A 23,248-nucleotide genomic window follows, 5' to 3' on the forward strand; every position below is an offset into this window, starting at 1 on the left:
GAAATGGGGTGAAAAATGGCAGATGGATTTTATCTGAGCAAGTGTGAGGTGATGTACTTTGGGAGGTCGAATATAAGGGGAAGTAATACAGTTAATGGCAAGACCCAAGTCCATATCTCTCTGAAAGTGTCAACACAAGTAGAGAGAATGGTAAAGAAGGCGTATGATATGTGTAGGAAGGAACTGCAAATGTTGGTTTACACTGAAGATAGCCACAAAATGCTGCAGTAACTCAGACTGATGCAGGGTCTTGACCCGAAACATCACCCATTCCTTCTATCCAAAAATGCTGCCTGTCCCACTGAGTTACTCCAGCATTTTGTGTCTTAAGGTGTATGATTATGCCTGTCTTCATCGATTGGGGCATTGAATACGAGTGAGGAAGTCATGTGGCGGCTTTGGATGACTTTGTTGAGCTGCCTTTGGATTAATGTGTGCGGTTAAAGTCATCCCATCATCCGATTAATGGAAGGATGTGGAGGTTTTGGAGAGGGAGCAGAAGATGTTTACCAGAATACTGCCTGGATTTAAGGATTAGAGCAGTCTGAAGAAGGGTCTCGATCCGAATCGTCACCTTTTCTCCAGAGATACTGCCTATCCCGCTGAGTTACTCCAGCATTTTGTGTCGATGTGCGGTTTAAACCAGCATCTGCTGTTCCTTCGTACACATACTGGATTCGAGGGTGTTGGCTATAAGGAGGGTTTGGACAAACTTGGATTGTTTTCTCTGGAATGTCAGAGGTTGAGAGGAGAATCGATACTATTATTTCAAATTATGAAAGGCATCGATAAGGTAGACAGTCAGAATTTATTTTCCCAGGTAAGAGGGTAAGTGGCAAGTTTCTTTTACACAGAGAGTGGTGGTGAGTGCCTGGAATGTGCTGGCAGGGATGGTGGTGGAGGCAGATATAATAATGGCATTTGAGGAGCTTTTAGATAGGCACATCAATATGCAGGTAATGGAGGGATTTTGATCACCTACAGGCAGATGAGATTAACTTGGCATCATGTTCAGCATGGACATTGTGGGCCAAACGATCCGTTCCTGGGCTGCACTGTTCTGTTCTTAATAACAGTGTGGGATAGTAGTCATTAAAGCATGTGAGTTGATATGAAATTTCCATTGCCAGTAATAAGTCGCACTTTATTTAAAATCAAATATCAAGTCTGGTATATTATGAGCATATTTACCCTAATCAAATTGATACCCACATTGTTTGCTAATGTCACGGTATTGCTTGCTACTTTTCCTATTTAAAACATTATTAGTAACTATATAGTAACACATACATCTTCTCGAGGAGCATGCATCTGTTACTATGTGAATAGATGAACTCCTTCTGGATTATGATTTTGGATGAAGTGAGCCACATAATTTAATATGGAATTTGGTGAATAGCAGAATGTAAGCACAAATATTTTGGACCATATTGTGTTAGAGTACTTAATCTTTGAGTTTTAGAAGTTACAACTTTGCTGCAGGACAGTGTAATTATTTGGTCATAAAATATAGTGTATGTGAATATACCAACGTATGCACTTCTTGCCGTCTGTATGTGTATTCAGTCTAACTAAGTGCACCAATCATTTTCTAAATTTTAAATATTTATCCCCTCGGTGTTTTAGTTGCTGATTTGTAATATATATATATTTTTTCCTTCAGTTCACATTCCTCACTTCAGTAGAGGATGTGCCAGTGAGCCTTGCTTTGCTGGGGTACAGTGCTATGACCACATGCCACCAGAGGTCGGCCACACATGTGGCCTCTGCCCTCCAGGATTTAGTGGCAATGGCCACTTGTGCACCAGAATTGATTTTTCCGGTAAGATTTTACACTAATGAAATAGTTGTGACTAAAGGCGAACTACATTAGCTGTGCCACGGTTTAATAATAATTCTTTCTTACAGTTTCATTGTATTCTTTAGCTTTATTATGCTGACTATGATGAATAACAAAGGTATGAAGATGACCAATACATTTCGTTCAAAGTTATTACATCTTTAAAGGAAGCATTAAAGAATAAACTGGAAGATTCCAGTTTCATCTAAATTGCTGCAAAAAAAAAGTCAGAAGCCACAGCCCTGCTAAATGGGTCAGGTTCACTATGGAGTTGGAGTGGTGGGTGAAAGTAGGGTTATTACTGAGCTACTCAGGCAATTGTACCCACATATCATCCAAGGGCCAAATATTTGCAATTGACAGGTTCTTGATTAGTTAGGGTGTCAGGGGTTATGGAGGGAAGGCAGGAAAATGGGGTTGAGAGGGAAAGAAAGATCAGCTATGATTGAATGGCATAGTAGACTTGATGGGCCGAATAGCTTAATTCTGCTCCTACAGCTTATGAACTATTACACATGTGGGTCATCGGGACTAATCTGGGATCTGGAACCGACTATTCATTCCGATTGGATGGTGGATCTCTGATCTCATAAATAACATGCTTATTGAAATTAAAGTAAATTGTAGCAAATGTAAGTATTTTGGAAGTTAATAAAGCCATTGAGCTTATCTAGTCTACCCTGCATTTTATTAGCCGTTGTGATCTTCTTATGTTTATTTGCTGAAATACACAGAGGCCCGAACAATTAATTTAAATTTCACTGTGCTGGATAGTGAAATTGAATTGAGAGATTTTTTTAATCTCAACATTTTGTTTAATATATGTTGTCGCAGAAAAAGCGACCACAATGCCATTGGAGTGTGTCATCTAAAATGCAAGTGATTGAATAATCTGTCTTTATCCTGAGCTTTTTATCATGCCACAATAGTTAACTCTTTATACATTTGAATGTCAAGGTGTGTCGATTTTGGGTGGATGGACATTGGAAAGACTTTCATTTAATTCCAGTGAAACCTATATCATAAAACCTAATTTTTTTTTTTAATCCTTTGTCCATGAATTGGTGTTTGAGCCAGGCAGTGCAGCCAGGCAGAGTGGAGATGCTTTTGAATAATTGCCATGGTAATCATGCTGGGTAACCACACTGCAAATAACTGAGATTGATTTTATAAATTATCTGTTACTATTGTTCTTTCTCTGTAATTTCTCTGGGGTAATTACCTTGGCTTTTATTCAAAGATGCTGTACTTTCTAGTTCTCCTGTTCCGTCAGCTTTGTTTTTTGAGCAGATTGATTCTATTGTTCAATAGGTAATTGCAAATCATTTGCACCACTCCACCCCCATATTACTGGCTAATACAGTATTGTCAGCAATTACTCTGCAACCCAAAATACCTGAACATGCTAAGTCATTTTTTATTTTAAATTGTTAAATTGATTTTGCAGCTGCTGTGCTCTTAGTCACAGGAGCATTCCATGCTTATTGTTGTATTGTGGGAATGTTATTTCAAATTGTTGCTTTTAGTTCAGTTGAATTGAATCGAATTGAATAAATTTTATTAGCCAAGTATACCGTATGTAAACATACAAGGAATTGGCCTTGGTGCTTTGCTCGCAAGTAACAACACGATATACAGTAAGCAATTAAGAATAAAACATTATAATTTAAACATGTGAAGAATTAAATAAAATACCAGAGTTTATATTCATGATTCACCTCCTGTAATATCGCAAATCTATAGAAATTTAGGTTGTGGATGAGATTGAAGGAATTCTAGTGCCAAAGATGGCCTTTGCTCTTTTATTTCCTTTTCCAATTTTGACACAGGAAGTTACCTTCAACCCATTCTGCCTTTACTGGTTCCTACACCATTCCCATCAATACCATTCCCTCATTTATTTTCCTATAACCAACCCTCTCTCCCACAACCATCAATTCCTCCAAATTATCCTCTCCTACATTAGGGATAAGGTACAGCACGCAATTAATCTACAAGCCAACTTTAGGATATGTTAGGAAATTAGAGCACTGGGAGAAATCCATTGAATTTAGCATGAAGAACATATTCAGCATCTGAGGACACGGTTGAGACCAGGTCAATGGAGCTGTGGAGCAACAGCACCACTGCTGATGTTCAATAATTAATATACTTTCATATTGGAAAAAATAACTGTTAAGAGAGGTATATGAACACACAAAGAATTATACATATCTTTGTGACCAGAACAATTTTCTTCCAAATATATAAATGTATCAGGAGGGAACAAAATCCCAGATGATTTATGATGTTATGATTAAACCACAACTTTGGATTATTCTTTCTTTGGAAAATTGTTTCATTCTCGGATGGGGATGTAATGATATGGTTTGGCTTGTTCGCACTGTATGGTTCAAATCAATTGGCAGAAAGAAATGATTTTTCTTTTGATATAGAGAACTGCAATCTCAGATGTAATAGAAGCCAAAACTTTCATTGATTAAACAATTATTACATAACCCATCGAAGACTTTGAGAGTCAAATTGGTCTTTAGCAATAGCGCAAAATGGCTCGTAATCTTCATTTTAATTTGATTGGAGATGACATCAAATTATAACAACTTAGATATACTATTCTACGAACACAGTTAAATATAAATAGGAATGCCTTTCAAATTACTTTCATTTTCATCAGTGTACTTACACTAGTGGATACATGGTAGAATTTTTTAATATGTCAATAGTATTTACTGAGCAACTGACAGGCACACACCAATTAAACATTCCAGCTAATTTTGTATCTCATTCCTAAAGATTTTTAAATATAAATTTTCAAAGATGGTGCCATGGACAGCCTTATAATGAATGTTTATTTTTGCAGATTTAATGATTTATAATATAATATTATTGTTTATAGCTGTTATTAATAAAATTAAGCAAGGTTTTCACTTTGAGAAACATTTAAGGAATACTTTAAAGGGAAAAACAATACAGTTTATAAAACTACCTGATTTGAATATCAGACATTATCTTTTTTATATATCTTACCTGCACTGATGTACAGCACTTTGGTCAACGTGGGCTGTGTTTAAATGTGTTGTACAAATAAAATTGACTTGACTTGACTACACATCAGGACATCTCTTCATATGAAGGAAGCCATTGAGCCAATACTATTTTACAAAGCAACCTCGTTCCCCACTTATATTGCCTGTCGTTCCCACATTGCTGTCAATTCGCCTCAGATTCTATCACATGCCTACACAATAGTAGTTTACATTTGCTATTGAAGCGAAATGTCTTCAGAATGTGGAAACAAACCAGAGCACCCAAAGGAGACCCACCCAATCTCGGGAAGAACTTGCACACTCCACACAGACAACATTGGAGATCAGTATTGAACCTGTCTCTAGTGTTATGAGGCAGTAAACCTGCTAATGGAGCCACTGAACTACCCTATACTTCAATAGCTAATTCCATAGGTGTACATTATTCCGATAATTTACAATAATCTTGTTGCCAGTCATCCAACGATAAAATGTCTTGGAAACTTTTTTTCCCCCTGAAAATTACTTAAAAGAACATAGGAATAAAACAAAGGAGATAGCTTGTCAAGCAGCAATATTGAGGTCCTTGAAAGTGCACAAGATGTTGTTTGGACTTCCATTGCCGAACAACAGAATATTACATAGTGGTGTGTAGCATTGTTTGCAAAGTGCTATGGGTGCCCTTAATCAACAAAGGATAGGTTTCAGGCTTTGTGAACCCAGCCTGAAGCAGGGCCCCAACCTGAAATGTCACCTATCCATGATCTCCAGAGATTCTACCTGATCCGCTGAGTTACTGCAGCACTTTTTTGGCTAGACCAGAACTCAGCTTCGCCATTGAGCTTGTCCAAATTTCCAAGCACACACCATGCTTCTGATGAGTTGCATCTACCAGCTACCTAATGATGAATGATCCTGTGTGATTCCTATTTAGCTCTACTGCAATAAAACCAGCATGTTATCTTATCCATTGGATAGATGGTATTTGTGATATCCTTTCTGTTGGCTGTGGTCTATCCACTTATTCCTAGTCCAAGTACACAAATCATCCTATTTCTTGTTCAATTTCTGCTGCATTAATTGCTCTCAATGGGGCTTCCTCTCCATCGCTGAGACCAAATGCAGATTAGGGGATCGCTTTGCCAAGCATCTGGGTTCTGTCTGCTTTGGCCATCTGGAACTTCCGGTTTGCCAACAATTCCTTTTCCCATCCCCACACCAACCCACCTGCCCTTGGCCTCCTCTATGCAAGGGAGAGGCCACACACACATGAGAAGAACAGCACCTCTTATTCTGCCTAAACAGACCACAACCCAAAGACATGAACATTGAATTCTCCAATTTCAAGTAACCCACAACCTCCGTGTCACTTTCTCTCTCCACACACTCACACGCTCCTTCAAACCTTATCCCTTCCAGCCCCCTAACACCCCGCTTTTCTTCCACCTCGTTCACACACACCCCTCCACTCTGTATGTTGTACCCATTTGCTATCATCTTTCATTCAGTTCCATCCTAAAATTCTAGAATCTGCAGCCTTTTGTTCTCCGTTTAGTTTCTGTTGCTATCTTCCTATCTTCACTCTATCCTCCCCGCTTGACTTTTTCAGCCAATCAATTCCTCCTCACCTGTATCCACCTATCCTTGCTATGTCTTACCCCTGTTCTTTCCCACCACCTATTTATATTGGCTTCATCGCCTCCACTTTCAGTATAGATGAAGGGTCTTGACCCAAAACAATTGTCCATTTCACCACACAGATGCTGCCTGAGTTCCCACCAGTGTTTTTTTTTTGTTTGTTTGTTTTGCATGCCATTTCCATCCCTGTTCTGTTACCTTGTGCACCAGTCCTAGTTTGCTCTCCTCAACTGTGAGTTTTTCTGAGAGGTGGGTGCATAGTAGTACAACATTTTGCTTCTAGGACTCATGAGAAAATAAATGGAGGCGATTGTGGATCAGGACTGGCTGGGGCTAAAGAAGGAAGGTGGACTAGCCACACAGTTCAAGGTGCAATGTCCAGTGCTTTGCCTGAGGATGTGGCACCTGGTCATTTCCAGCCTCTCTTCATGGCATTTCTTGGTGGAACCTGCAATGTGCAACCTTTGACAGGGAGAGATAGAAAGATAGTTTTAAGCTGCACAAGATATGCCTATAAATATGGACCCGTCTTGATTTGGGGTAGTCAATTGTGAGTTGTGTTTATGTGTTTATGTGCAGTTGATGCTTCATGTGGCTGAATAGCTCTGAAATGTATATGGGGTGTTCATAAGTTCTTAAGTGATAGGAGCAGAATTAGGCCATTCAGCACCAAGTCTGCTTTGCCATTCAATCATGGCTAATCCATCTCTCCTTCCTAACCCCATTCAACTGCCTTCTCCCCATAACCCCTGACACCCATACTAATCAAGAATTTATCTATCTATCTCTGCCTTAAAAATATTCATTGACTTAGTCTCCACAGCCTACTCATAAATCAAATCAAATCATAATCATACTTTATTAGCCAAGTATGTTTTGCAACATACAAGGAATTTCATTTGCCATAGTCATACCGATAAAAAGCAACAGAACACACAAAATACATTTTAACACGAACATCCACCACAGTGACTCCACATTCCTCACTGTGATGGAAGGCGGAAAAAAGCTCAATCTCTTCCCTTCTTTGTCCTCGAGCCTTCCATTGGCGGAACGACCTTGACTCCCGTAGTCGGTGGTCGGGCCCTCGCATCGGGGCGATCAGCTTCCCCCGCGCTGGCCGATCGGACCCGGGGTTGGGGCTGGTTAAACCTTCCACGTTCTTTGGAGCTTCCCGACATCAGTCTCTACCCAAGACTGCGAGCTCCTCGATGTTAAAGTCCACAGGCCGCGGTTGGAGCGTCGATCCCAGGCAAGCAATCGCATGCTCTGATGGTAAGTCCACGGCCCCGCGGTGGGACTCAAAGTCAGTCCTGATCAAGGCCTCCAACCCCATGATGTTAGGCCGCAGAGCGACCGGAGATATAATCCGGAAAACAATAGCATCGCTGGCAAAGTAAGAGATTGAAAAAAAGTTTCCCCCACATAAAATAAACCAGAGAACATTAATACGAACTTTTAAGACACCCTAAAAATAACAAAAAGACAGACAGACTGCTGGCGAGGCTGTCATCGCTGACGGCGCCACCCGGTGGCATAAATGAATTCCACAGATTCAACACCCTCTGACGAAAGAAATTCCTCTTCATCTTCCTAAAGGAATGTCCTTTAATTCTGAGGTTATGACCTCTGGTCCTAGTCTTTCCCACTAGTGGAAACATCCTCTGCACATCCACTCTATCCAGGCTTTTCACTATTCGGTAAGTTTCAATGAGGCCCTCCCTCATCCTTCTAAACTTCTAAATAAGGTATGATGGAGGCTGTGAGAGATTCAGTAATTATGACAGATTGTGTCAATGTGGAGATAGGTGGTTGACATTGTATGTTGACATTGTAATGCAGGTAATGCTTTATTACGCTTTGTATGATGGTGGGAAGGATTCTAACTTTGATCACTTAAGTCCGATTATTATTTTCTGTGGTACTTGAGATAAGTCAGGAAAGCATTGCACCCTCTTTTGATCTGCCCATTCCACCTCTGTGGTATCGGCAGCTTTTTTGATTTCCTTCCCGACACTCCACCTAACAGGAATGCAGAAAGCCCTTCCGCTGGTGTGGAATATGCAGACCTGTGAACTCTGCTTTTCATTCTCTGAACCATTCTGATTCATTTGTATGTGGAGATTCCCATGGAAGCTTGCCACTACATCAGCATTTCATGTTCTAAACATGATCTTTGCATTGGCTCCACATTAAAAAATTGTCCATGGAAGCTGGTCTTCACCCATCATTCAGATGCTAACAAAACGTGATCCTCAGATGGCTGAGATCCAGAAAGTCCTCAGATAAAGTTTTAAAAAGTGTTAAACATTATATCAATTGACCATTGTAGTGTACAGGTTCTAGCACAAGATTTTATTTAACCTAAATTTTGGTAGTGCTTTCGAAGAAACAATAGAAAAACCAATGGGCCAAATGTTCTTCTGTATTGATTGACTGATGATTGAATCATGTCTGCAATACTGCAGCACACCTGCCATGTAAGCAACAGTGTATCCCTGTTGTCTGTTTAAAGTCAGGAAGACTCTTTATTCAGAACTGTGTGAAAAAATCTTGCATACAAATGAAGCACATCCAGTCAGTTGGGGAAAGATATTACAAATGAAGCACATCCAGTCAGTTGGGGAAAGATATGATTGGCTGATGCTGCTATCAGAGAGGTAATGGGGGGGTGTGATGCAGCAAATCTCATGTCAATCATGGACATCTCATATGAAGTGCTATATTCTTGAAGGCTGGGAAGTTATAATTGAAACAGTCAACATAGTGTTGCATACAGATATGAAGAAGATACTTGTCCTTTGGATAAAGGCAATGTGACCTGATTTGGAAATTATTTCAAATTCTTCTTATGCAGATTAAAAACAAGCGGTAAGGGAAACAAGATAACATTGTTAGAGACAAAATGCTGGAGTAACTCAGTGGGATGGGCAGCATCTCGGAAGAGAAGGAATGGGTGACGTTTCTGGTTTCGAAACGTCACCCATTCCTTCTCTCCAGAGATGCTGCCTGTCCTGCTGAGTTACTCCTGCATTTTGTGTCTATCTTTGATTTAAACCTGCATCTGCAGTTCTTTCCTTGACAAGATCACGTTGTGTTTGACTCTCGGGGTCAAATTCAACCTGGTTCAATAGTGTTTAGATCTTTGACTATGCGAGTGTGTAAATAGTAATTCACCTGCCATTGTGAAGGCAGTGTAACACTTTGAAACTGGCAATGTGATGGGAATTGATTTTGAGTTGTGCAATATATCTAGAGTTAGGATTTTGCCATGGAAAATTTAGAGCTAAATCACAGCAGTTACAATATATTTACTCAAAAGCACAGAGAAACTGACCAAGGGAAAATTAAGTCACCGGAAGAAGTACAGGTAGACACAAAAAGCTGGAGTAATCAGTGGATCAGACAGCATCACTGGAGAAAAGGAATAGGTGACGTTTCGGGTCGAGACCCTTCTTCAGACTGAGAGTCAAAGAAAATGGAAATGAGAGATATAAACGGTGATGTAGAGAGATATAGGTTTCAAGGTTTCATGGTCAGTTTATTGTCACATGTACAACTAAGGTACAGTGAAATTCACTGGTACAGAACAAATGAATGAAAGATATGCAAAAAAGTAACGATGATAAGGGAACAGGTCATTGTTAGGTGTGTGCCAGGTGAGAACGAATACAATGAGACTAAGACGATTTTGAAGCTGGTACGACTAGGGTGGGGAGGGATGGAGAGAGAGGGAATGCGAGAGCTACTTGAAGTTAGAGAAATCAATAGTCGTATCACGGGGTTGTAAGCTGCCCAAGCGAAATATCAGCTGCTGTTCCTCCAATTTCCATTTGACCTCACTCTGACAATGGAGGAGGCCTAGGATAGAAAGGTCAGTGTGGGAATATGAAGGGGAATTAAAGTGTTTGGCAACTGGGAGATCAAGTAGGCCCAGGCGGAATGATCAAAGGTGCTCAGCGAAACGATCACCCAGTCGGCATTTGGTCTCACCCATGTATAAGAGTCCACACCTTGAACAACAGATGCAGTAGATGAAGTTGGAGGAGGTGCAAGTGAACCTCTGCCTAACCTGAAAGGACTGTCGGGGTCCCTGGACAGAGTCGAGGGAGGACGTACACGTTTCAGGATGTAAAACAAATAATACATATGGCTGAACTGAATATAAGAATTGATTAGATATGGGTTGATTATTCACAAGAAAAGAGAACTTTTACAATCTTTCATTTACTTAAAACTAAAACCGTTTTAAAAAAACCTTTACACTCCCAGCATCAAGAGTTATCATGATAACAATTAGTTCAAATTTAGTTTAACACATACAAATGTTAAAAAACAAATTTAAAAAAGAACATTTCCTCTCAAGTCACAAGAATGAATCAAAGTCAAATCGCTGTATTGATAATTTCAGGCACCAAATTACAGAAAACAAACTCCATAACATACTTTGTTCTCTCGAAAGCAGAATATGATGCCGTACCGTTCATTGTATGACTGATATGTTGTCGGTGTTTAGCCCTGCACACTGCCCTCCAATATGAAGCATTCACCGAGAGACCTTGCAAAATGTGGACCTTGCCAAATCTTGTGAGCTACATCCTGGTGAAGGCAAACAACAATGAAGAAATTTGTCACCAACTGCAAGGTGCCAGTACAGCCTTTAGCTGATTGATGGAAAGGACATTTGAAGATTAAGACTTCAGACCTTGTGCAAAATTCATGGCATATTAGATGTCAGTGACCCTTACCTTATGCATGTTTCTGCGACCTGGACTATCTCCAGTCCGTACCTTAAAACCACTGGAAAAATACAGACAATCCTGTTTTAGTAAAATCCTCCAAATTTACTCAAAAGATAGGTTAGCGTCTTCTACCAGACCGCACAAGGAGATGCAAGAGACTGCAGATGTTGGAATCTTGAGCAAAAAAAACAAAATGCTGGAGGAACTCGTCAGGTCAGCCAACATTTGTGGAGGGAAATGGACAAACAATGTTTGAAGTCTGAAATACCCGTCTGAAGAAGGATCCCGATTTGAAATGCTTTCTGTCCATTCTCCTCTGTCATCGCTGTCTGACCCATTGAATTCCTCCACCACTGTTTTTGTGAATAAGAATGGACTTTCATGAGATGAGGCCAGAGGAGTAACTTGCAGATTCAAAGCACGATGCATATTAAAGTTTGGTTAGATGTCTCACACAAAGCCTTAGGGAATTAAATCAGGATTAAGCTGGAGAGGACCACGTGTATCGCACATTCTGACATCCCTATCCTCAGTCAATAGCAAGGAATCATCTGCTTTTCCCATCTCATGGGGAAAGGGCACCAGAAATGTGTTCCTGGTATTCTCTAGTCCATAGAAAGGAGATGCCTTGCAGTCGCACAGACACTAGTGGGGTCAGGATGAAAGGCCACCCAAGGATGTAACCTCAGAAAAACTTCAAGATTGTTAAGAGCTTTGCATGTTTTTTTAGATTGTATATAGTAGTCACATTACTGAAAATATTGTAAATGAAACTATTTTGTATTATAGGTTTTCAAAAACCCAGAGGTACCATATCGACTGCAAGAATCTTGGCTACAACTACTATGCCTAGTGTGACAACGTCTACTGCCAAGAGACAGCATTTTCATCATTGGACAACTGTCTATCGTGGGTTTACAGACCATCCCATCATCTCATCTAGGGAATTTACAGCGGGCAAACCTCCAGATGAACAAAATTGGCCTTCCATGTTCTTGGAAAATAATGAAGGGTTTAGAGAAAGCATCTCAACAGAAGTAACAAATGATAATGCAGTCCCCCATAACAAGAAAGGAGAGATAAGTATTTCAAAAACCATTGATCCAACATTGACTCAGAGAAGGCCATCAATAAAAACACAGCCTCCCCTTGTGCCTACAAATTCAGAAAGCCTTTACACGGAGGATGAACTAATGCCTGAGCCACAGCTGGTTACATGTGCAGATTTGCCATGTTTTTCAGGGGTTCCCTGTGAACCAACTCAGTATGGAAGCTTCAAATGTGGACGGTGCCCTTTTGGCTATTTTGGAGATGGAGTCACCTGCAAAGGTATGGTGTCATGTTAGTATTGCTGTAATCACTCCTGTTAATCTGTAATCACTCCAGTTAATCCTCAACTACTAAGTTTTGAAGAGAAAAATTAAAGAGCCACAAATCCCCAACCAGCCAAAGAAAGCAAGTCCATAATGGTGTACAGAAACATTATTTTATTATGTTAGAGATCTGCCTTCTTTGCAGAATATTTTTTCATTATTCCACTATAATTGCTGAATAACACAATGAAAATGAGATGTTTCTAAAAAGAAATGAAGAAAATATATTTTGGAAGTGGAATTTGATAGTGTGGTAATAACTTCTGAGTTATTCCCTCTTCAGAAATAATGAGTTTACAATGGCAAATGGAGAAGTGCAGATTATGTGCATTTTACCATGCAGACAGGCCAGAACAAACACAAGATCCAGCAAACTTAAAACATTGGTTCCTGTGGAAGCTTCTGAATGTGTGATGGCATGACTTCAGGGACAACATGGCCCTGTTAGGGACAGGGATGTGATTGGCATGTTTAGAGAACCCTGGTTGATGAGAGATAATGAGGCTCTGGTGAGGAGAATGAATGAGGCATACACCAGGTTTTGGCAGCCGGGATCAAATAAATTCCTCAACCAGTGAAGAACCACGTTTATGAGGGACATCAGAAGGGGGAAAAAAGAAGACCTGAGATAGATCTGGCAGACATGATAAAGGAAAATTCCAAGGGATTCTAGTTATATTAAAAGTAAAAGTGTGGTTAGCATGAGAATAGGCTATGTTTGGAGCCTCAGGAGATGGGTGAAATTTTTAAGTTAATATTTAGTTAATATTTCTCCTCCGTTTTTACTGTGGAGAGATCGTGGAAGCTATGGAATTGAGGTAAATGTACACAGGTCTTCAAATCTACCTTATTGCAGCACTCTACAAGGTATAGACCCATTTTTGGTCTATACTTTCTCTGTAGCTGTAACACTATGTTCTGCATTTTGTTTATTTTTCTTTTCACTACCTTTTGTGGTATGATATGATCTGGAAGACAGAGTTTAGAATAGGGATGAGATGGAGAATCAAAATAATATATCTGGAAGATCAGGATTAATCTTTATGGACTGAAAACAGGTACACTGCAAAGACGTCATCAGCTCTGTGTTTGTTTATTCCAGTATATAGAATGCATTGTGACAAGCAAAAGCAGTACACTTAACCCAAGGTACTATAATTGATTCATCTCAAATAATTTTGGGTGCCCAGACAGAAAGAAGGATGGGGACCAAAAGGCAAATGTGGCATCTCTTGTAATGCAAAGGAAGGTTCCATGGGAGCAGAGCGGATATTGGTGAAGATGGAAGAATGAACCAGGGCATCTGGAGGGAAGTGTTACTTTAGTATGCTGAAAAGTTAGAATAAAATCGCCGTACATTCCTATTGAATATAGAGGCTGGGGATAAATATTGGCCTGAAATATGGATATGTCCATTCCTTACCACATACAACACAGAAATTGGCTCTTCGTCCAAATCTTCCGTGCCAACCGTGATGCCCTGGCTCATCTCAATAACTTGTTTGAATAAAGGAACAATAATCTGGTTCTTCAACAATTATCACTGTGTAATTCAAACTGAATTAAGTTTCTTTTTCGTTTTCATAGCGATATGCAGATATCCTTGTGGTAGGAATATGGAATGCTCTGCACCAAATACCTGCCGCTGTAAGCCTGGTTATACTGGATACAACTGTCAGACTGGTAAATGTAAAACTAATATATAGATAATTAACCATATTTGCTACCCGTCAGTATGGATTGTATTTGTTCTCATCTAAAATGGAGTTGTGAATGCAAAGCTGTTGTGAATTCCAGCATGGACTCTGGAATAATCATGAGGAAGAATTTTTCCCCTTAGATTTTATTACATCACTTAATGTCTCGGTGACATGAAGTGATGTTTTTCAAATATTTGGCAGTTCATTTTTTAATAAGCTTTTTAAATAGTAGATGAAATTCAAAATTGTAGATGCTGGAAATCTGAAATAAAAACATGAAATGCAGGAAATGTTCAACTGGTTAGGCAGTGTCTTACAGAGAAAAACACTTTGTGTTTCTCGTTGAGGACCCTTCATCCGAACATTGCTGTAGGATGCCAAAGATAGACACAAAATGCAGCAGGTCAGGCAGCATCTCTAGAGAATATGGATAGGCGATGTATCGGGTCGGGACCCTTTGTTTGAAAATAATAATCAGATTTCAAAATTCTGCAAATGGAAAAAAGTTACACCAACAATCATATAATCTGTCTTTTTGAAAAGGTTGATTTATAATTATTGATCAAGATCCCACTCCTCTTCAAACTAGGGTCATGAGATCTTTAACCTTGATCTATGAAAGCAGCTGAGGCCTCATTTAACATCTCACTTGATGAGTAGTTTAACTATTAGATCAAACCCCCTAGTTTCTATTCACTACAGAATCCTATTGCTGGAGTTACAGCAACTATAAACTAATTAGCTGCTGGTGTTTAGGAGTATAAACCTACAACATATATAAAAATTGAGTAAATGTTGAAATGTTTAATTTAGTTTAGTTTATAGATGCAGTGCGGAAACAGGCCCTTCGGCCCAACATCCGTGCCGACCAGTGATCCCCGCACATTAATACTATCCTACGCACACTAGGAACAATTTAACATTTTACACCAAGCCAATTAACCTACAAACCTGTATGTCTTTGGAGTGTGGAAGGAAACCGAAGATCTTGGGAGTAAACCCACACAGGTCATGGGGAGATCGCACAAACTCCATACAGACAAGCACCCGTACTCAGGATCGAACCCTGGTCTCTGGCGCTGTAAGGCAGCAGCTCTACCGCTACGCCAACCTTGAATGTACATAGTTGGAGCTACATGTCCATATTGTGGTAGTAAACCTTATGTTCAAGGATAGTAGAAAATAAGGGAAAGTTCTCCACAATCTTATCTCATCTGAAAGTAAATAATATAGAGATGAAGTTATCTGGTGTTCAATGCACAGCATCTTGTTAGATTGTAGTAATTGGTATTTTATTTTCACATATTACTTTGCTGATAATCTGACCAATATACCATTTTCATGTTTTTCTATATCTCCAAAGCAATATGCCGACCTGACTGTAAAAATCATGGGAAATGCCAGAAACCCAATGTCTGTGATTGTCTGCCTGGATATGGAGGACCAACCTGTGATGAAGGTAATTTGAGGTACACGTGGAACACCGAGAGAAGCATGTACTCCAAGGGCAATCATATATCACGCCTTGAATTTTGTATTAGTTGACTACATTTTTCGATTTTACACGTGAGGATGCTTCAGTCTTAATTGGAAATTAGGTTCCCAATAATTTTAAGTAATTGCATTTCCTGGCCATTTGGTCCTTTTAAATAAAATGTGCATGAACTGAGGAAGGAAATATACCTGACTAAAATACATTGCACTCCAATTATGTTCTCCTGATCTCTCTTCCTCAGATGTAACCTTAAAGAAATGTGCTCAGCTCAAATTGCAGTTTGCAGCTACAGTTACTGGAGATAAGGATGGAATCATTAGAGAGGGTACAGTTTGTCACAAAGGCTCAGGATAATGCCTTCGGTCTTTCCAGCAATTATCTGCAGGAAGTTATATTTCTGCCAAGAATAAAAGTAAGACGAGCATTCTGACAGGCTAGACCTTTTGGGAAAGGTGGAGGAATGCTGCTGTCGTCAGTGTGTGCCAGAGGGTAGAATATAAATGAGGACAATTAAAGAATCTGTGTAAGAAGGAACAGCAGATGCTGATTTAAACCAAAGATAGACACAAAAAGCTGGAGCAGGCAGCATCTCTGGAGAGAAGGAATGGGTGACGTTTCGGGTCGATACCCTTCTTCAGGCCAACACTTTTCCAAATTGGGTTTTGTTTACAATTTGTTTTACCGAATCAGTGAAAAATTCATGTATTCTTAAATTAGTGACTGATGCACTAGGATACCCAGGTGTGCAAGGACACCCAGGTCTCGTACTTCCTCTTTTCCTAACCTGAGACAATTCAGATAATAATCTGCCTTCCCATTCTTGCCACCAAAGTGGATAACCTCACATTTATCCACATTATACTGCATTTGCCATGCATCTGCTCACTCACCCAACCTGTCCAAATCACCCTGCATCCTCATAGCATCCTCTTCACAGTTTACACTTCAACCCAGCTTTGTGTCATCTGCAAATTTGCTAATGTTACTTTTAATTCCTTCATCTAAATCATTAATGTATATTGTAAATAGCTGCGTTCCCAGCACCGAGCCTTGCGACACCCCACTAGTCACTGCCTGCTATTCTGAAAGGTAATCCTTACTGTTTGTTTCCTGTCTACCAACCAATTTTCTATCCATATCAATACATTACCCCCAATACCATGTGCTCTAATTTTGCCCACTAATCTCCTGTGTGGAACCTTATCAAAGGCTTTCTGAAAGTCCAGGTACACTACATCCACTGGCTCTCCCTTGACCATTTTACTTCTTACATCCCTTTTGATGGATATGGTCTTAATTTAAATGAGTAATTTCACTCTGTAAATGTTAACTTTCTGCCAGTTTTGTAAAATTACAACATTATTCCCATTTCCTTATTGGTGTTAAAAGGGAACTGCTATTTTATCGCTAATTTAATTGAATATAAATTTTTTAATAAATTAATAATGTATTGCAGGGATTATAGAGCCATCTATCAAACATGATTTTTATTCTGAACATGTGTAAAAAAAATAATCCTGAGGGGCTGCATGCACTGACACATCTTAATTGTAAACATTTTCAGTTGAGTTGATGAACAATACTATGTAGTGAATAATTTCTGCATAAAATAAAAACCAAGGTAACTAGAATTAATTGGAAAACACATGAATGCAATCCAGTAATGAGAAATAAATCAAATAATCTTTTGTGTTGCCCAAATCAGTAAATGACATGGCTACAAGATGCATGGTCTGACTCCTTGTCCTTAATGAGCAGATCTCAATTGGGAAGTAGTCCATTAGTGGGATATGGAGGGCAAAAAATAACCATTGAGTTATTGATTGTTACTCGGGAGTTGCTGTTGGTAAAATGTGGACAAAACTTGATGAGAACAAAATGTAGAAACAAGGAACTGCAGAAGCTTTCCAGCTGTTATCAGGCAACTGAACTGTTTTCTCACCAATGAGAGAGTGGTCCTGACCTCCCATCTACCTCATTGAAGACTTTTGAACTATCTTTAATTAGACTTTATTGTGGTTTAGTTTGCACTAAATGTTATAGCCTTATCCCGTATCCATACACTGTGGATGGCTTGATTGTAATCATGTATAGTCTTTTCGCTGACTGGATCAATGAATCTCGGTGCATGTGAAAATAATACATTAAACTGGTTTACAAAAAAAGAGATTCAGAGTGCTGGAATAACTCAGTGGGTCAGGTAGCATCTCTGGAGAGCATGGATAGGTGACATTTGGGGTCAGGACCCTTATTCAGACTGTTTGAAGAGAGGAATGGAAGCTGGAAGAGAGAAGGGTCAGGACAAGACCTGGAAGATAATATGTGGATATACATGAGATGTGTTTTTGATAGACAAATGGTTAGACCAAGGTCAGAGATGAAAAGACAGGATGTATGAGCCAAAAGGGTTGAAGAGTTGCAAATTGTGAAGGAATGTAGGTGGAACGGGAGGGTTGAAATAGGTGCACTACCGGGGAGAAAAGGGGTGGGGGGAAGAGGTTAGGGATGGGGTTTGGTTACCTAAAATTGGAAAATTCAATGTTACTTGAAATCCAATTGGGATCGAACTGGGAGGCTGGGAATCAGTGCTGGCGGCCATGTGGCACAAGATATTGGTGCAGAGTTTGATGTATTGACCTCCCTGAAAGAAATGATCAGCCAACTTGCATTGTATGAGTGCAGAATTGAAGAAGCTTTTAATTAAGGTACAGGAGAGATGTTTGCATCTGGAAACTAGTGATGGGGACTTCTTCCTTTTTGCTGAAAATTCATCTCACAGTCTAATCCCAGATCTCTTGTATATCTAGAGGAAGTCTACCCGTATCACCTGGGATCTTAACTATGAAAGCAACTCCTACCTGTCATAAGATTAAACTGCAAGGGGATTTTGTTGTCATTGGAGAAGGATGAGCAATATCTTAATGTAGATGCAGAACATCGTTCACATACTATGTGATGTTCTTTGTTTGCAGTTTATTGTGAACCAGCATGCCAACATGGAGGAATATGTTTGGTTAGAAACCTCTGCACCTGTCCATATGGTTTTGTTGGATCACGATGTGAAACAAGTAAGAGACTTAAGAAAATTGTTTTTCTTTTGCTGTTATAATTTATAGTTTTTACACATTTAACATATTTGGCAAGACATTAGTGTGCTGAAGGACCTGTTCCTGCGCTGTGCTTTTCTATGTTCTATGTAACAGAACAGAACTTTAAAAAGTAAATAGACTCCCAACTGGCTATAACAAAAGAGACAGAAGTTGGTTGCATGTGGATTTGCATTAAAATAAGTAGATGCTTGGAGAATAAATAAATGCTGGTATCTTTGCTTTGCACATCGATTTGTAAAAATTTGTTAAAAAACTGGTTTAAAAATATATATGAGTCCAGAGGGGTTCAGATTCTGAAGCTGGGTTGAGAAATGGAATAAGAAATTAATTGTCAACAAATGACAAATTATGTGATCAAAGAAGAGGAACAAAAACACTCATGTTGATCTATAGGATAAAGTAAGAGGAGAGAATATTGGTACAGCAGCAAACAGATCATTGAAATGTTTTGCACAGACAGTAGTTACGGCAATTAGAATTCTGCATAGTGTATTGAATGGAAAATACAATACTGAATGTGACACTGAGTTGAAACGGATTGGTCCATATGTATTTCAGAGTATATGTTCATTTTTAGTTAATGTATTACATAGAAATACAGTAACCCTCGTCACAACGGACCATAGGAGTATAAGGAGGAGTATGTCAGCGACTCCGGGGGAGAAGGTGGTGTTGGGTGGAGGGGCGGCGCTGGGGTGGGGTCGGTGGTGTGGCGGATGGAGGAGGCCAAGTGGACAAAGTGACAGGAAAAGCAGGTGGCGGCGGTAGAGCGGGGAGCGGAAAAAGCCGCCAACAACAGCAAAAAGCAGCAGCAGATGAGAGGGGAGAGAGCCCTGCAGTGACTGAGCGCACTTTGTTGGTGGCAGCCCGAAGAAAGCGTGGTCTCCAGGGGCTACAACATAGAAAAAGTAATCAAGTGGTTGAAGAGTGCAAAGCCATAGATGTTATTTAGGTGGACATCCGCAAGGCAATTGATAACATTCCAAATGGTAGGCTGCTCTGGAAAGTTAGATCACATGGGATCCAAGAAGAGTTAGTGACTGGATAGAAAATTGGCTTCATGGAAGGAAGCAGAGGGTGATGGTAGAAGAAATGTGTCGGAAGTGAAATGTGTGGTTTAAACCGAAGATCGACACAAAATGCTGGAGTAACTCAGCGGGACAGGCAGCATTTCTGAAGAGAAGGAAAGGGTGACGTTTCTTCAGTCTAAAGAAGGGTCTCGACCCGAAACGTCACCCATTGCTTCTCTCCAGAGATGCTGCCTGTCCCGCTGAGGTACTCCAGTATTTTGTGTCTATCTTTGGTGATGGTAGAAGGTTGGTTTTCAGACCGGAGACGTGTGATGAGTGGTGTGCCTCAGGGATCAATGCTGGGCCCATTGCTGTTTGTGGTTTACATCAATGATTTTGATGAGAATATAGAAGGTGTGATTAGTAAGTTTGCAGATGACACTACTTTTCACAATATATGTTACTGATGTGGATGAGGCAATTGATACTTTTGTGGCCAAGTTTGCGGATGATATGAAGATAGATAAAAGGGTAGCTAGAGGAAGCAAGAAGCTGCAGAAAGATGAGAAAATTGATACAATGTAGCAAAGTGTATGGTCATGTACTTTGGTAGAATGAATAGACATAGACTACTTCCGAAATGGGGAGATAATTCAGAAAGCGGAGGTGGAAAGAAACTTGGGAGTGCTGGTGCAGAATTCCCCAAAACTTAATGTTCAGATTGAGTCAGTGGTAAGGAAGGCAAATGCAATGTTAGCATTCATTTCAGTAGGACTAGAATATAAAAGCAAGTATATAATGCTAAGGTATTATCAGGCGCCGGTGTAAGGCCATATTTGGAATATTGTGAGCAGGTTTGGGCCCCATTTCTGAGGAAGGATGTACTGGCTTTGGAGAGGGTCCAGAGGAGGTTTACAAGAATGATCCCGGGCATGACTGGGCTAACATATGAGGAGCGTTTGAAGGCTCTGAGCCTGTATTCACGGGAGTTTAGATAGATGAGGGGGATCTCATTAAAACCTACCGGATAATAAAAGGCCTTGATAGAGTGGTCGTAGATAGAATGTTTCCAGTAGTGGGAGAGTCTAGGACCAGAGGGAAAAGCCTCAGAATAAAAGGGTGTACCTTCAAAATGGAAATGAGGAGGAACTTATTTAGCCAGAGAGTGATGAATCTGTGGAATTCATTGCCACAGACAGCTGTGGAGGCCGACATTGGGTAATTTAAGGCAGATTAATAGGTTCTTGCTTTGGAAAGGCGTAACAGGTTATGGGGAGAATGGGGTTGAGAAGGAAAAATATATCAGCCATGATTGAATGGCAGAGTAGACTCGATGGGCTGAATGGCCTAATTCCACTCCTGTCTTGGTCGTATGACATTAAAGTAAGTGATAGCCTACTTAAGATAGATTATGATTAAAAAATTACAGCAAGATGTTGGATCAGATGGCGAAGTGAGTGAGGAATGGTTAATGGAGTTTAATGCTGATAAATGTGTGGTATTGCATTTTGGAAGTCAAGTGCAGGACCTACACATCTAATGGCAGGGCCTTGAGGCATTGAAGACCAAAGGGATCCAGGAATGCAGGTAAATATTTCCTTAAAAGAAGGCTCTCAATTGTGTCTGGGATATCACTTACTAATTCATTCCTTATGTCTGCAGTGATTTGCAACAGGCATTGTGAAAATGGAGGTGAGTGTGTCTCTCCAGATGTCTGCCAGTGCAGATTAGGCTGGTATGGTCCAACATGTAACACAGGTAAGACCTGTTCCTGTAATATTTCCTAATTTGCTGCTCCATTTTGCTTCCTGGTCCAGCTTTTTAAATCTTCCAAATGGTCACATTTTTACAGTGATTTACACATGAGATTTAACAAATACAGTTGTATTTTATATTCACACTAATTTATACAAAAATAAATAAAACTAACCATACATTCCCGCTGAGTTACTCCAGCATTTTGTGTCTTATCTCCAGTGTAAACCAGCATCTGCAGTTCTTTCCTACTGGTACAATTACAAACTTGATTCTAATAAAGGGCTCCATTAAAATATTTGACAGCAAGGTTAGCTTGCAACTTCATCCTCTAAAAAATAATTGTTGGTATACCTTCAGCATAATCACTACAATGTAGAGTAACATGGAATGATTTTCTGCTGCTGTTGCATGCATTAAATTTTCATCTAATCATCCAGCTTGGAAATTTAGCCTTCAAAGGCCATGAAATTCCATAAGGAGTACTTTTATTCGAATTCTTTCCTTTATTGAGAAAAATATTGAGCAGATTCTTGATTGGCATTTTTAAACGAACATTACATTTGTCACTATAATTTACCATACAGACAGTAAAATATACGACACATAAAATAGTTGTAAACAATAAAAATGTACAAATGTTGATAAGAAAGAATCTCGTGTATTACTTCATTCAAAGTTTCAGAAAATCCATACAATCATCAAGTTATTATGAAACCCAGGAGTACAACGTCCTCTTTACTGATTAAATCCTTTAATTGTATCATTGATGAATATACATATTTTGATACTGTCATCAGCAATTCTCTTATCCTCCCCCTCTCTCTTTCTCTCCCTCTCTGAATTTCAACAGCTGTTTGCAGTCCTGTTTGCCTAAATGGTGGGACATGTATGAAACCCAACATCTGCATGTGTCCGAATGGATTTTTTGGATTGCAGTGCCAAAATGGTAACAGTTTAGAAACTCATTACTCGCTCTCTCTATAAGGATTAAAGCATAATTTACGTAAACTATACAAATCCACAATGTACAACTTGAATGTTTTTTTTGGTCGGTGTAAAGGGAGGATGGAATGAGTGTACATACAAAGCAATTACATAGAAACTTGGTAACTTAAATAATAGACCAACAACTATTTAAATACAAACTGAAATAATCAGAGATGAATTTCCAAAGCTAAGCATGGCAGTACATGGAAATCAAAGCAATTAGTGTCAAGTCTCACCAGATCCTCAGGCTAACTTAAATAATAGACCAACAACTATTTAAATACAAACTGAAATAATCAAATTCTCATATGAATCTGGAATAAAGTAGTAGAATCAATAACTGTGACCACAAATCCACAGAATTGCATTTCCCTGGTTTCATATTGTCCTTTAACGGAAGTATGCATTTCATGCTCACAAAGTCTGGACATATTTGTGACTCTGGCTAAGCATTCTTGTGGTTGACTATTAATTGCCTCTGTCGTTGTAAACAACTGTTGCAATACTATTTTGTCTAAATGGTATGCTCCTATCATAAAGGAGCTTGCAAAAATACATTTGCTATGCCA

At 39.5% G+C, this 23,248-nt stretch overlaps 1 protein-coding gene across 1 annotated transcript in view; it reads left to right on the forward strand.

Annotated features, from left to right (window-relative positions):
* vwde (von Willebrand factor D and EGF domains) overlaps positions 1 to 23,248 on the forward strand; it is a 141,401-nt gene that overhangs the window by 100,318 nt on the left and 17,835 nt on the right. The window contains exons 21-27 of the mRNA XM_078422030.1: positions 1,664 to 1,822; positions 12,036 to 12,575; positions 14,207 to 14,302; positions 15,683 to 15,778; positions 18,787 to 18,882; positions 21,597 to 21,692; positions 22,543 to 22,638. Coding sequence (XP_078278156.1) covers positions 1,664 to 1,822; positions 12,036 to 12,575; positions 14,207 to 14,302; positions 15,683 to 15,778; positions 18,787 to 18,882; positions 21,597 to 21,692; positions 22,543 to 22,638 — 1,179 coding nt within the window. The remainder of the gene's footprint in view (positions 1 to 1,663; positions 1,823 to 12,035; positions 12,576 to 14,206; positions 14,303 to 15,682; positions 15,779 to 18,786; positions 18,883 to 21,596; positions 21,693 to 22,542; positions 22,639 to 23,248) is intronic.

The sequence above is a fragment of the Rhinoraja longicauda genome, chromosome 2, assembly GCF_053455715.1.
Source record: "Rhinoraja longicauda isolate Sanriku21f chromosome 2, sRhiLon1.1, whole genome shotgun sequence".
NCBI lineage: Eukaryota > Metazoa > Chordata > Chondrichthyes > Rajiformes > Arhynchobatidae > Rhinoraja > Rhinoraja longicauda.